This window comes from Myotis yumanensis, unplaced genomic scaffold, assembly GCF_028538775.1.
Source record: "Myotis yumanensis isolate MYYU_CA2020_CCGP unplaced genomic scaffold, mMyoYum1.0.hap1 SCAF_18, whole genome shotgun sequence".
In the NCBI taxonomy this organism is placed as follows: Eukaryota; Metazoa; Chordata; class Mammalia; order Chiroptera; family Vespertilionidae; genus Myotis; species Myotis yumanensis.
Genome location: NW_027223769.1, coordinates 5,242,624 through 5,256,625, shown reverse-complemented (window position 1 = coordinate 5,256,625; position 14,002 = coordinate 5,242,624). Strand labels below are relative to the sequence as shown.

Genomic DNA, 14,002 nt, shown 5'->3' with positions numbered 1-14,002 from the left:
ACTGTTGGTATCATAGTGTAGAGTTTTAGACCCTGCAGAATTAATTCATAGGGTCAGGTTGCAAAGGCCAGACACCCAATGCAAAGTAGTGACTTACAGGGGAAAAATAATTTATCAGTTCCCATCACAGTTCCAAGGCCTAAAGTGATGTCAGCAGAAATGTCTCTCTTGTCTGGCTTCATTCTCAAGCAGGCTCTCCCCAGGGGTTGGGAAAAATGGTGCCCTAGGCTTCTGAGCATCCCACTAACAGCTCCAAAGGGAAGAGAGCCCCTTTTTCATGGGAGCCCTGGAAAAGACCTGCAATTTTCTCTGATTGGGTTATTGGGTCACATGCCCATCCTGAACCAATCAGCAGGGCCAGGAGAAAGAAGGCTTTGATTGGCCAGACCTGGTCATATGCTCAACCCTAGAACCAAGAAGATGGAGTTAGCCTCACATGCTCTGAGAGTGGAATTAAGAGAAATGAGGCCTGGATTCTGGGCAGGCACACACCACAGATACCCACCCATCTCAGGATCTCGAGATCCTGGAATTGTTAGAATCTCAGAGTCAGAATACAGAGCTTTGGAACTGTGGAAATGTGTTAGGGTTAGAATAGGCAACTTTAGAACTAACATTGGGGTAGAAGAAGCCTTATGTCCCATTTCTCTGCTATCCTCCCCATCCTCCATTTTATTAGGTAGAGCCATATGAAATTACCACTTTGTGGGTCAAAATGGTCAAATATTGGCAGTTTTATGTAGCTCAACCTATACAAATATGGACCATGAGGCAGAACTTTGACCATGTTGGAAGCTTTTCTGGGCTTTACATAAGGCACTGTAACAGGGGAGGCAGTACGTCCTTACATTGTTCCCAAATAGCTTACCAGAAAGCACATGGCTGTATCTTCCAGCTTTCTTCCTGAACCCAGAATCCCACTTTTTCCATCACACATTCATTCACTAACCATGTGCCTTGCACCCATCATAGCCAGAGGCAGTGCTGAGCTCCCATCCCTTCAGATACTCCCATCCCTTCTTTGTGTCTCTGACCCAGTACGTGCCCCTGCCTGTCTCTGTCTGTCTCAACCCCAAGTGTCTGCTCTCCAAGCCCCATACTCCTCCCAGTCCTTGTCTGCCAGTCCTTGCCCCTACACATCACCTGTTGGGCCTGTTTCCCCCCAAATGTCAATCCCATCCCCACACTTTTGTCTCTCTACCCTTTCCCCTGCTTCCGAGGAACATGTCTGGACTCGGGTCCCCTCGGAGGTAAGAGGGGAGGAAAAAGATGTCTTAGGCCCTGCTGGGTGGTGAGGAGGCGCAGAAGCAGCTAGAGATGGGGGAGGTGTCTCTTCAGAGACCCGTCCTCATATGGTTGTGGTGTGGGGTCTCTAGGACTCGAGCCAAATCGAGCTGCTGAAGGAGCTGCTGGACCTGCAGAAGGACATGGTGGTGATGCTGCTGTCACTGCTGGAAGGTACACAGTCGGGGCAGGGAAGGCAGCTACAAAACTGCAGACAAGACTGAGCATGGCCTTCTGAGACCCAGGAGACCCCAACCTTCAACCTCAGCTGATATTGTCAGTGTCAATGGGTTGATTAAGGAGCCACATTAACAAGCTCAGCAGACATTTGTTGAGAACTTACCATGTGCCAGGTCCTGACTGTACATACATTAGTTCATTGAATCTCCAGAAAAATCTTAATAAAGTAGGTGGCCTGGACACTTTTCAAAAATGTATGTACCTAATATTTATTTAGTTTCTAAATGTATCAGTTATGTTTTGCAGCCTAACAAGCATCCTACAACTTAGTAGACTTAAAAAACAACCATAACTGCCTAGCCAGAGGGGCACAGTTGTTTATCATCCTGTGCACGATTCTCAGTCAGGGCACATATCGGGGTTGCAGGTTCGGTCCCCATTTGGGCGCGTACAGAAGGCAACCAATGGATATTTCTCTATATATCAATGTTTCTCTCTCTCCCTCTCTCTAAGCATATCCTCCAGTGAGGATTAAAAATAATGATAAAAAAATAAAAAAATAAAAGAACACCTATAATTTACTATTGATTAATAAAACAATTTAACTAGTAGACGGGCTGTTTTCTATAGAGGTCATAAAGAGTGTCCTCATTCATTTATATGGCTGCACAGCACTGCACTGTGTGAGTGACAGTGATTTGTTTAACCACACTCCTATTGATAGATATTCAAGTTTTTAAAAATATTTCACTACAATGTTGTAATGATTAATCCTCTTACAGAGTTTCAGGTTTTTTGGTAACTAAGCAGTAACTTTAAAAATCAGGTTTCCTTTAAACATCATATTTCCAGCTTTTCTTGAAAAATTGAAAGATCTGGTGACCCTGGGTTCACAGTCTCACATGGCAAAAACTAGCTGGACTGAATTAAAAGCTGAATTCTGTCAGTTAAATCTTCCGCTTTTGGTTACTGTGCTATGATTATATATGTCTTTTAGGACATAGCCACTGAAATGTTTAGTGGGGAAAGGCCTCGTGCCTGCCACTTACTCTCAAATGGTTCAGGGGGAAAAGAGAGGGGGAAGAGTATGAAGCAAAAAAGCAAATATGGTAAAATGTAAACAATTGTTGAATCTGGAATATATGAGGGTTCCCTTGCATTACTGCACCTTTTATGTAAATGTGAAATTTATTAAAATTGAAAGGTACATAAAGGAGCTGGAGCCAGTTTGCTTTAGAAGGCAGTGTGAGATCCCAGTTCATCGCAGTCTCCACCCCTCCCTGCTACCTTAGCTTTGGCCTGCCTTACTCATCTGTGGCCCTGCTTGGCCTCTGTGGGCTAGTGGAAGGCTTCACTGTGTGAACTCTGAAGTCATGCATTTCTGGGTTCAAACCCTCCTCACCCCTTTACTGGCTGTGTAATCCTGAGAGTGTGACTTTCTCTGAGTCTCAGTTTCCTCACCTGTAAAAACGGATAGTAGCATACCTCCCTTACAAGGATGCAATCATACCAGAACAGCAGTTGGCACAGCATCTGTCACCTGCATTAGCTTTTGCCATCGTTACTTTATGAAGACTCCTTCAGCTATCTGGGAGGTGGACAAAGACAGGATCAGCTAGGTTGGCACATGATACTGATTGAGATCAGGAAGTGACCCATGCCCTTGAAGGGGAGGCTTGGGTGCTGGCCGGGGAAGCTTCCACCAGCACAGTGGATCCTGGGGAGCTACGGGGAGCTCTTGAGCTGGAGAGGGAAGCAAGCCATGGGACTCCAGAAAGGAGGCTCTGCTGGGCCACATTGACCTGGAGGTGTCTACAGGGAACGTGGTGAACGGCATGATTGCCCGGCAGATGGTGGACATGCTGGTGGAATCCTCATCCAACGTGGAGATGATCCTCAAGTTCTTTGACATGTTCCTGAAACTCAAGGACATCGTGGGCTCAGAAGCCTTCCAGGACTATGTCACTGATCCTCGTGGCCTCATTTCCAAGAAGGACTTCCAGAAGGTGAGTGCTGGAACGTGGCTGGGTGGGGGTGCCAAGTGCCAGTCATATCCTTCCTGGCTGCCTGCCTTGGGCAAGAGACTTCTCTGCAAGCCTCAGTTTCCTTATTTGTGAAATGAGATACAACCGCCCTTGGGATTGTTTTCAAGGTGAAATATAGTAACACAAATGAGAACCATTATTTTATTATCATTATTAATAGTTATAATATTATTATTATAGAGATCATTTATTTAGCTGATAAACATCTACTGAGTTTCTCCTCTGTACCATGGAGACAGCATGGAGACAGACCCAGTGCTGCCTTCATGAAGCTTATAGTCTTACTAGAGGTCCAGTGCACAAAATTCATGCACGGAGGGGGGTGTCCCTCAGCCCGGCCTGCACACTTTCTAATCTGGGATCCCTCAGGGGATGTCTGACTGCTGGTTTAGGCCTGATCCCACAGGGCCTAAACTGGCAGTCAGACATCCCTCTTACAATCCAGGATTGCTGGCTCCTAACTGCTCACCTGCCTGCCAGCCTGATCCCTCTAACTGCTCTCCCCTGCTGGCCTGATCGCCCTAACTGCTCTCCCCTGCCGGCCTGATGGCCCCTAACTGCCTTTGCCTTGGCCCTACCACCATGGCTTTGTCCAGAAGGACGTCCGGTCTAATTAGCATATTACCCTTTTATTACTATAGATGACATAGGCAGTCACCAGTGACCATAGCAAGTCTAAATAGAGAGGCTGTTAGGAGGGAAATGCAGAAATCAGCTTCATCCAGGAGCCCACTCATTTCCTTCTGGTCAACTCCATCCCAGCTATATCCTCTCTCTCTCCCTATGTAAACCCAGCTAAGTCACTTGTCCACTCTGAGCCTCAGTTTCCTCCTCTGTGAAATGGGGCTGAGATAATAACATTCACTATCTGACAGGACTGTTGGGAGGGTGGACAGTGCCTGGAACACAGGAGTACTCAAAAGGTGTTAGCTACTATGTTTACAGGCATATGTTGGAGATATTGCCAGTTTGGTTATAGACCATAGCAATAAATTTAATATCACAATAAAGTGAGTCACAATGTTTTTAGTTTACCAGTGCATAGAAAAGTTATGTTTACACTGTACTGTAGTTGGTCAAGTGTACAATAGCATTATGTCTAAAAAACAATATACCTACCTTATTTTAAAAATACTTTGTTGCTAAAACATTGCTAACTATCATCTGAGCCTTTAGCAAGTCATAATCTTTCTTTTTTAAAATTGATTTTAGAGAGAGGAAGGGAGAGGAAGAGAGAGATAGAAACATCAATGATGAGAGAATCATCAATCAGCTGCCTCCTACATGCCCCACCACGGGGGTGAGGGGAATCGAGTCCTGACCAGGAATCGAACTGTGACCTCCTGGTTCATGGGTCAAAGCTCAACCCCTGAGCCACACTGGCTGGGCACAAGTCATAATCTTTTGCTGGTAGAAGGTCTTACTTTCAACTTATGAAAAAACCAGTATCTGCAAAGTGCAATAAAGTGAGGTACACCGGTACTATTATTTCTGCCAAATAATTTCCATCACCATTTTGTTAACTTTTTATTTTGAAATGATTTCAAGTTTATAGAGAGGTTGAATTCCTGAGTATACTTCCTCCAGATTGCCCAAATATTAACTTTTTAAAAAATATTTTTTTATTGATTTCAGAGAGGAAGGAAGAGAAAGATAGAAACATCAATGATGAGAGAGAATCATTGATTGGCTGCCTCCTGCACGCTGAGGATCGAGCCCCCAACCTGAGCATGTGCCCTGTCCAGGAACTGAACTGTGACCTCCTGGTTCATAGGTTGACACTCAACCACTGAGCCATGCCTGTCAGGCAAACGTTAACTTTTTACCACATCTGCTCTATTATGATTCCCCTTGACCTCTGAATACCTTAGTGTGTATCTCCTGAGAACATGTCCATTACCTTACACAACCACAGAACAATTATGCAAATCAGGCAGTTAACACTGGTGTAACGCCGCTACCTACAGAGCTTATTCAGTTTTCATTCATTTTTCTTCCCTGTCAAGGATCAATCCAGGATCAGGGATTGCATTTAGGCATCCTGTCCCTTCAGCCTCCTTCATTTTGGAACCATTCCTCGGTCTGTCTTTGTCTTTTATGACCTTGACATTTTTGAAGAACAAAGGCTAGTTGTGGTATACAATGTCCCTCAGTGTGGGTTTGTCTGAGTTTTCACCATAATTCAATTCAGGTTACACATCTTTGGCAGGAATGTCACAGACATGATGTGTCCTTCTCAGTGCATTGTATCAGGAGGCACATGATATTAGTTCTTCCCATTACTGTTGGTATTAGCTTGACTCCCTTGGTTAAGGTGATGTTTACCAGGGTCTCCACTGTAAAAAGACTATCATTCCTTTCAATATCGTGTGAGGACCAGCTATGAAGCTATGTAAATATCTTGTTCACCCTCTAGAGTTAGCATCTATTGATGCTTCTTCCCTGAAACAATTATTACTATGGTAGTTGACATGTGTTGGTTCTCCAATTTCACCGTAACCTTTACCTTTATTAGGTGCCATTTTACCGTACAGAAGAGTTTTTCCTTCTTCTCCGCTTATTTACTCATCTATCTATCTATCTATCTATCTTTCTACCTATCTTCTTATATCATTGCTTCTTTTATTCTAGCGGTTACAATCAATACAGATAATCAGTCCTGGCAGGTTTGGCTCAGTGGTCAGAGCGTCACCCCAAGGACTGAAGGGTCTCGAGTTCGTTTCCAGGTCAGGTCACATATCCAGGCTGTGGGTTCCATCCTCGATTGGGGTACATACAGGAAGCAACCAATCATTGTTTCTCACATAGATATTTCTATCTCTCCCTCTCTCCTCCTCTCTCTCTAAAAAAACCCAAAAAAACAATTTTAAAAGACTGCTCAAAATTAAAAATAAATAAATAAGGTCAGGGTTTCCTGAGTTAAAATAAAATGCCTCACACTTGGAGCCTCCCTGCATCTCTCCTCCCATCTCAGCCACTCCTCCCAAGAGCTGTCTGCCCTCGCTCACTCCTTCCTCACCTCCCCCCCTTCCCTGATTCAGGGCTTGCTGGCTTCTGTCCCTGTCACTCCTCTGAAACTACCCTGACCAAGATCATCAGTGACCTCTTCACCTCTGAATCTCTACTCTGACTTATGGTGGCAGCATTTGCCACAGTCAGCCATTTCCTCCCCCAGCAATGTCTGCCTGCTTCCCTGGGTATCTGTGCCACACAGTCCTGGGACCCCCACCTTCCCTGCCAATCCCGCACAGCCTCTTAAATGTCCCTGTCCCTGAGCTCTCTGCCTTTAGGAGGAAGAAGAGCTAACATTTATCATGTTCTCACACTGTGCCAGGTCCTGTGTGTAAATGAATTACAGCTAACCCTTGCACAACACAGGTTTAAATTGCACAGGTCCACTTATATGCAGATTTTTTCCAATAAATATGCAATCAGCTCTCCCTTTCCCCAGGTTTCACATCCACAGATCGGCCAGCTATGGCTGGGAATCTGCAGATGCTGAGGACCAGCTGTATATATTGTTCTGTACCATTTATACAGCACTTGAACACTCATGGAGCTTGGTTTCTGTAGGGGGTGCTGGAACCAATCCCCCGAGGATACCGAGGGATGACTGAAGCTTTTGAGGGGTCAAAAGTTATACATGGATTTTCAACTGGGGGTCGGGCCTGAAAACCCTCTGTTGTTCAAGGGTCAACTGTAGTTCATTTAACCCATATATCAACCTGATGTGGGAAGCACTCTTTTTATTACCATTTTGCATAAGTGGAAACTGAGGCACGGGGGGGTGAAGTAATGTTCTTAAGATCACACAGAAAATAAGTGACAGCGCTGGGATTAGAACTTAGGAAGTCTAGCTCTAGAGCCAACTGCCTCTGGATTCATCCATCCATTGATCTAGTCCAATAAATAGTCAGTGAGCACCTCCCAGGTGCCAGTTCCTGGCAGGGTCAGTGGGGGCTCAAGAGAACCAAAAAGCACTCTGCAGAAGCTAAAGTGCAAATCATTCATAACATAAAAAGGATTCTGCTTGGCAAAGGAAACCATCAATAAAATGAAAAGGCAACCTATCCCAGCTGTATGGAATGGGAACAAATATTTGCAAACAACAGATCTGTTGAAGGGTTAACATACAAAATATTTAAACAACTCAAAAGCAATAAAACCAGGCTGCATGGACATGCTCCCAGGAGCAAGCTGGAATTACAACTGAAATAAGGAAAGGCTTCCTGAATAATAAACAGAAAACTCACAGGAGAAAACCCTGATACCCAAGAACCGAAGATGGAGACAACATATAGACCAGTAGGAGGGGCAAAGGTGCGCAAAAGCTGGCCTGGCACCCACAGACAGCAACTGAAGTCCAGGAGAGATATCTCAGCTGTGGTGGGATGCCACTGAGAACTCTGGGATCCAATTCCGAAGCTGGGCTCCACAGCAGAGAGGACCAAACTGAGCACATAACATCTAGCTGTGAAAAGCAGTGGGGTGCTGTCTGCCAGGGAGTGGCAGCTGAAAGTTCGGGCACCCTCTTGAAGGGCTAAGGCAAAAAAATTCCATGTTGAGCCACCCACCTTGTGCTCTGGCAGAGGGAGGGTGAAGTGGACTGGAGCTGTGAGAGCAGAACCCAGTACTGGGGATTCGGGGGATAGAGCTCAGAAGGCAGACACCCCATCTTTCCTGGGCTGAGTCATTCCCTCACACAGCGGAAAACATTTTTCCTCATAGACATTTGCCTTGCTTGGGGGAAGACAGTCAACATACCCTATTGGAAAACACCTTGCCCTGAGGCCACTTAAGAGATTAAAAGTAACAATTAGCCTCCAGGCAGAAGCAACTGCCCCACCCTGTTCAAAAAACTCTCGCTGCACCTGAAGATGATTACCTGGGGGCAATTCAAGTCAGAATCCTATTAGTCTGTATATAGAGACAGTCTATGGAGGCCTCTGAGTCTTTGCCTGATCCAATTATTTAAAAAACAGCCTTTAACACTGTCCTGCACTAGAGATTAAGAGGTGTAGAGTAGCAGTCACCAACTGGTGATCCGAGGACCACTGGCAGTCCATGAGGTCCAAAAGATTGGCGACCACTGGTGTAAAGGATCTACCTAATACATAGTCACAAACCCAAACAGACACCAAAATGAGGAAACAAAGAAACAAACCCCAATGAAAGAACTAGAGAATTCTCCAGAAGAAGAGATAAATGAAGCAGAGATAAGAAATTTATCTAAAACAGAGTTCAGAATAATGATGGTAAAAATGCTCAACAGTATGAAAAAAGATATAGTAACTATGAAAAAAGAACAGTCTGAGATAAAGAATGACATAACACAAATAAAGAACACATTGGAAGGAAACACAGCAGATTAGGGGAAGCTGAGGATTGAATCAGTGAATTAGAAGACAGAGTTGAAAATGTCACTCAATTAGAGAACCAAAAAGAAAAACAATTTAAAAATAGGAGGACAGCTTAAGGGAGCTGTGAGACAATGTGAAACCTAACAGTATTAGAATATCAGGTGTGCTGGAAGAGGCAGAAAGGGAGAAAGGAATAGAGGTGTTTGAAGAAATAATGGTAGAAAACTTCCCTAACCTGTAAAAAGCAAAAAGTCACACAAATTCAGGAGGCACAGAGAACCCCAAACAAGAAGAACCCAAACAGACCCACACCCAGACACATCATAATTAAAATGCCCAAAATTAAAGACAAAGAGAGAATCTTAAAGGCAGCAAGAGAAAATTGTTACCTACAAAGGAGTTCTCATAAGGCTGACACCTGATTTCTCATCAGAAACTCTACAGGCCAGAAGGGAATGGCATGAAGTACTCAAGGTAATGAAAAGCAAGGATCTGAGACCAAGATTACTATATCCAGCAAGGTTATCATTTAAAATAGACAGTCAAATAAAGAGCTTCCCAGGCAAAAAAAAAAAGGCTAAAAAACTTCATGACCACCAAGTCAGCATTACAAGAAATGTTAAATGAATTGCTGTGAGCAATTGCTGAGAAGAAGAAACAGAGAGAAATCTAGCCATACAGAATTAAAATGACTATAAATAAGTACCTCTCAATAATAACCCTAAATATAAATGCATTAAATGTTCCAATCAAAAGGTGTAGGGTAGCTGAATGGATACAAAAACATGGCCCAACTATATGCTGTCTACAAGAGACCCACCTCAAAACAAAAGACTCACACAGGATGAAAGTGAAGGGATGGAAAAAAATTTTCCATGCAAATGGAAAAGAAAAAAAAGCTGGAGTAGCAATAATTATATCCAACAAAATAGACTTCAAAAATGAAGGCTATCACAAGAGACAACAAAGGTCACTACATAATACTTAAGGGATCGATCCAACAAGAGGATATAATCCTGGTAAACATATATGCACCCGATATAGGTGCACCTAAATATATATTAAAAATTCTAGAGGACTTTAACTGAGAGGTTGACAACAATACAGTCATGGTAGGGGACTTTAACACCCCTCTGACTTCCCTGGATAGATCTTCCATACAAAAACTTAACAAGGAAACAGACTCTACCAGTAAAGGACACACTGAATCAGATGAATTTAATAGACATTTATAGAACATTTCACCCCAAAGCAGCAGAATATACATTCTCCTCAAGTGCACATGGATCATTTACAAAGATAGACCACGTGTTAGGACACAAAACAAGTCTCTACAAGTTCAAGAATATTGAAATCATACCAAGCATCTTCTCAGATCACAGTGGAATGAAATTAGAAATCAACTACAGTAAAAAAACTCAAAACATTCAAATACATGGAGGCTAAATAGCATGGTATTAAACAATGAATGGGTTACCAACGAGATCAAGAAAGAAATAAAAAACGTCCTGGAAACAAATGAAAATGAACACACAACAACCCCAATTCTCTGGAGCACCGCAAAAGCAGTCCTGAGAGGGAAGTTCATAGCACTACAGGCATACCTCAAAAAAACAAGAAAAATCAGCAATAAAGAACTAGAAAGAGAACAACAAGAAAAGCCCAGAGTAAGTAGAAGGAAGGAAATAATAAAGATTAGAGCAGAAATAAATAACCAAGAGACTAAAAAAAAAAAAAAAAAAAAAAAAAAATCAATGAAAACCAAGAGCTGGTTCTTTGAAAGGATAAACAAAATTGATAAACCATTATCCAGACTCATCAAGAAACAAAGAGAGAGGACCCAAATAAATAAAATCAGAAACGAAGGTGGAGAAGTAACCACGGACACCACAGAAATACAAAGGATTGTGAGAAAATACTATGAACAACTATATGCCAACAAGCTGGACAATGTGGATGAAATAGACAAATTCCTAGAAAAATAAAATCTCCCAAAACTGAATCTGGAAGAATTAAAAAACCTGAATAGGTCAATAACAAATGAAGAAATAGAAGCAGTAATCAAAAAACTCCCACCAAACAAAAGCCCAGGTCTGGACAGAGGGGAGTTTTTCCAAACTTTCAAAGCAGAAATAACACCAATACTCCTCAAACTACTTCAGAAAATGCAAGAGGAAGGAACATTTACAAACCCTTTTTATGAGGCCAGCATTATCCTAATTCCAAAACCAGATAAACTACAAAGAAAGAGAATTACAGGCCAATATCCCTGATGAACACAGATGCCAAAATCCTCAACAAAATATTAGCAAAACACATCCAGCAATATATTAAAAAGATCATACACCATGATCAAGAGGGGTTTATTCCAGGGATGCAAGGCTGGTACAATATTTGCAAATCAATAAACGTGATACATCACATAAACAAAATGAAAGACAAAAATCATATGATCATATCTATAGATACAGAAAGAACATTTGACAAAATCCAATACCGATTTTTGATAGAAACTCTTAGCAAAGTGGGTATAGAGGGTGCACATCTCAACATGATAAAGGCCATATATGACAAACCTACAGCCAACATCATACTCAGTGGGCAAAAACTAAAACCATTTCTCCTAAGAACAGGAACAAGACAGGGATGTCCGCTTTCACCACTCCTGTTCGACATAGTACTGGAAGTGCTAGCCATAGTGATTAGACAAGAAGAAGAAATAAAAGGCATCCAAATTGGAAAAGAAGAAGTAAAATTGTCATTATTTGCAGATGACATGATATTGTACATAGAAAACCCCAAAGACTCTATCAAAAACTACTAGACTTAATAAATGAATTTGGCAATGTAGCAGGATACAAAATTAACACCCAGAAATCTATGGGTTTTTTTATACACCAATAATGAACTCACAGAAAGAGAAACTAAAAAAAACAACCTCATTTACCATTGCACCGAAAAGATTAAGATACCTAGGAATAAACTTAACTAAGGAGGTAAAAGACGTACACTCGGAAAACTACAGGACGTTGAAAAAAAGAGATAGAGGAAGACATAAACAAATGGAAGCATATACCGTGTTCATGGACTGGTAGAATCAACATCATTAAAATGTCCATACTACCCAAAGCAATCTATAGATTCAATGTAATCCCCATTAAGATACCAACAGAATATTTCACAGACCTAGAATAAACTCTCCAAAAATTCATCTGGGAAAAAAAAAAAGACCCCGAATAGTTGCAGCAATCCCGAGAAAGAAGAACAAAGTTGGAGGGATCACAATACCAGATATCAAGCTTTATTACAAAGCCACTGTTCCCAAAACTGCCTGGTATTGGCACAAGAACAGACATATAGACCAATGGAACCAGACAGAGAACTCAGGAATCGACCCGACATTATGCTCAATTAATATTTGACAGAGGAGGCAAGAGCATACAATGGAGTCAAGATAGTCTTTTCAATAAATGATGTTGGGAAAATTGGACAGATACATGCAAAAAAAGGAAACTATACCACCAACTTGCACCATATACAGAAATTAAACTCAAAATGGATAAAGGACTTAAACGTAAGACGGGAAACCATAATAATTTAGAAGGCAGCAAAATAGCAGACATATGTCCAAGCTCCTAAGGCAATGGAAACTAAAGAGAAAATAAACAAATGGACTACATCAAACTAAAAAGCTTCTGCACAGAAAAAGAACCATCAACAAAACAACAAGAAAGTCTACTGCATGGGAGAACATATTTGCCAATGTTATCTCCAATAAGGGTTTAATCTCCAACATTTACAGGGAACTCATACTACTTAACAAAAGATAAACGATCCAATCAAAAAATGGGCAAGGGACCTAGACACTTTTCAAAAGAGAACATAAAGAAGGCCAAAAGATATGTGAAAACACTACGGGCCAGTGCACAAATTTGTGCACCTTGAAAGAAACTGTGGGCCGCAAGGCTGCAGTAGGCACAGGGACGGGTCTCAGCCCATCCTCAGTGCCCTTATCCAGCCCCTCCCACCATGGCCCCCGTTCCCCTGTCTGCCAGCAGCCCCTCTCCGGCTGCCACCGCTCCCATGCGCTGACCGTACTGGCCCAGCTTGCACCTGCTGACAGTGCGGTGCAATTGGGGCCGGCACCAGCAGCAAGTGCAAGTAGTGGCTGCTGCCCCGATCGCCCCTCAGGCACAGGGGAGGTGGAGAAGCTCTCAGGGGCAATCAGAGCCAGCAGCCACCACTCGCACCTGCTGATGGCGCCAAGTGATCGTGACCAATGTCAGGCACCGGCAGCGGGTGTGAGCAGCAGCTCCGGTGCTGGCAGTGGGTGTGAGCGGGGCCAGCGCCGGCAACAGGTGCAAGCGCCAGGCAGGACCACAGTGCGTGGGAGCAAAAAATTTTTAGTAACCACCAGAGGCTCGCCCCAATGACAGCGACTGGTGCCTCACCTTGGTCTGGTACCCCTGCTCACCTGCTCCACCATCCCACTGGGACCAACGCCCACCATGTTCCACACACGCCCCCTGGTGATCAGCGCACATCATAGCGACCAGTTGTTCGGTTGTTCCACCATTTGGTCTATTTGCATATTAGCCTTTTATTATATAGGATGCTCAAAGTCACTAATCATTCGAGAGATACAAATCAAGACAACAATGAGGTACCATCTCACACCTGTCAGAATGGTTATCATCAACAAAAGACAAGTGCTGGAGAGAATGTGGAGAAAAAGGAACCCTCGTGCATTGCTGGTGGGAATGCAGACTGGTACAACCACTGTGGAAAACACTATGGAGTTTCCTCAAAAAATTAAAAATGGAATTCTCATTCGACCCAGTGATCCCACTTCTAGGAATATATCCCAAGAAATCAGAAACACCAATCACAAAAGACATATGCACCCCTATGTTCATAGCAACAAAATTTACAATAGCTAAGATTTGGAAACAGCCTAAGTGCCCATCAGCAGATGAGTGGATTAGAAAACTGTGGTACATCTACACAATGGAATACTATGCTGCTGTAAAAAAGAAGGAATTCTTACCATTTGCAACAGCATGGATGGACCTGGAGAGCATCATGCTAAGCCAGTGGTTCTCAACCTTCCTAATGCCACGACCCTTTAATACA

General features: G+C 42.9%; 1 protein-coding gene across 1 annotated transcript in view; it reads left to right on the top strand.

Annotated features, from left to right (window-relative positions):
• Positions 1-14,002, top strand: part of RYR1 (ryanodine receptor 1) — a 129,832-nt gene that overhangs the window by 89,238 nt on the left and 26,592 nt on the right. Inside the window, exons 87-88 of the mRNA XM_070398122.1 lie at positions 1,377-1,458; positions 3,283-3,470. Coding sequence (XP_070254223.1) covers positions 1,377-1,458; positions 3,283-3,470 — 270 coding nt within the window. The remainder of the gene's footprint in view (positions 1-1,376; positions 1,459-3,282; positions 3,471-14,002) is intronic.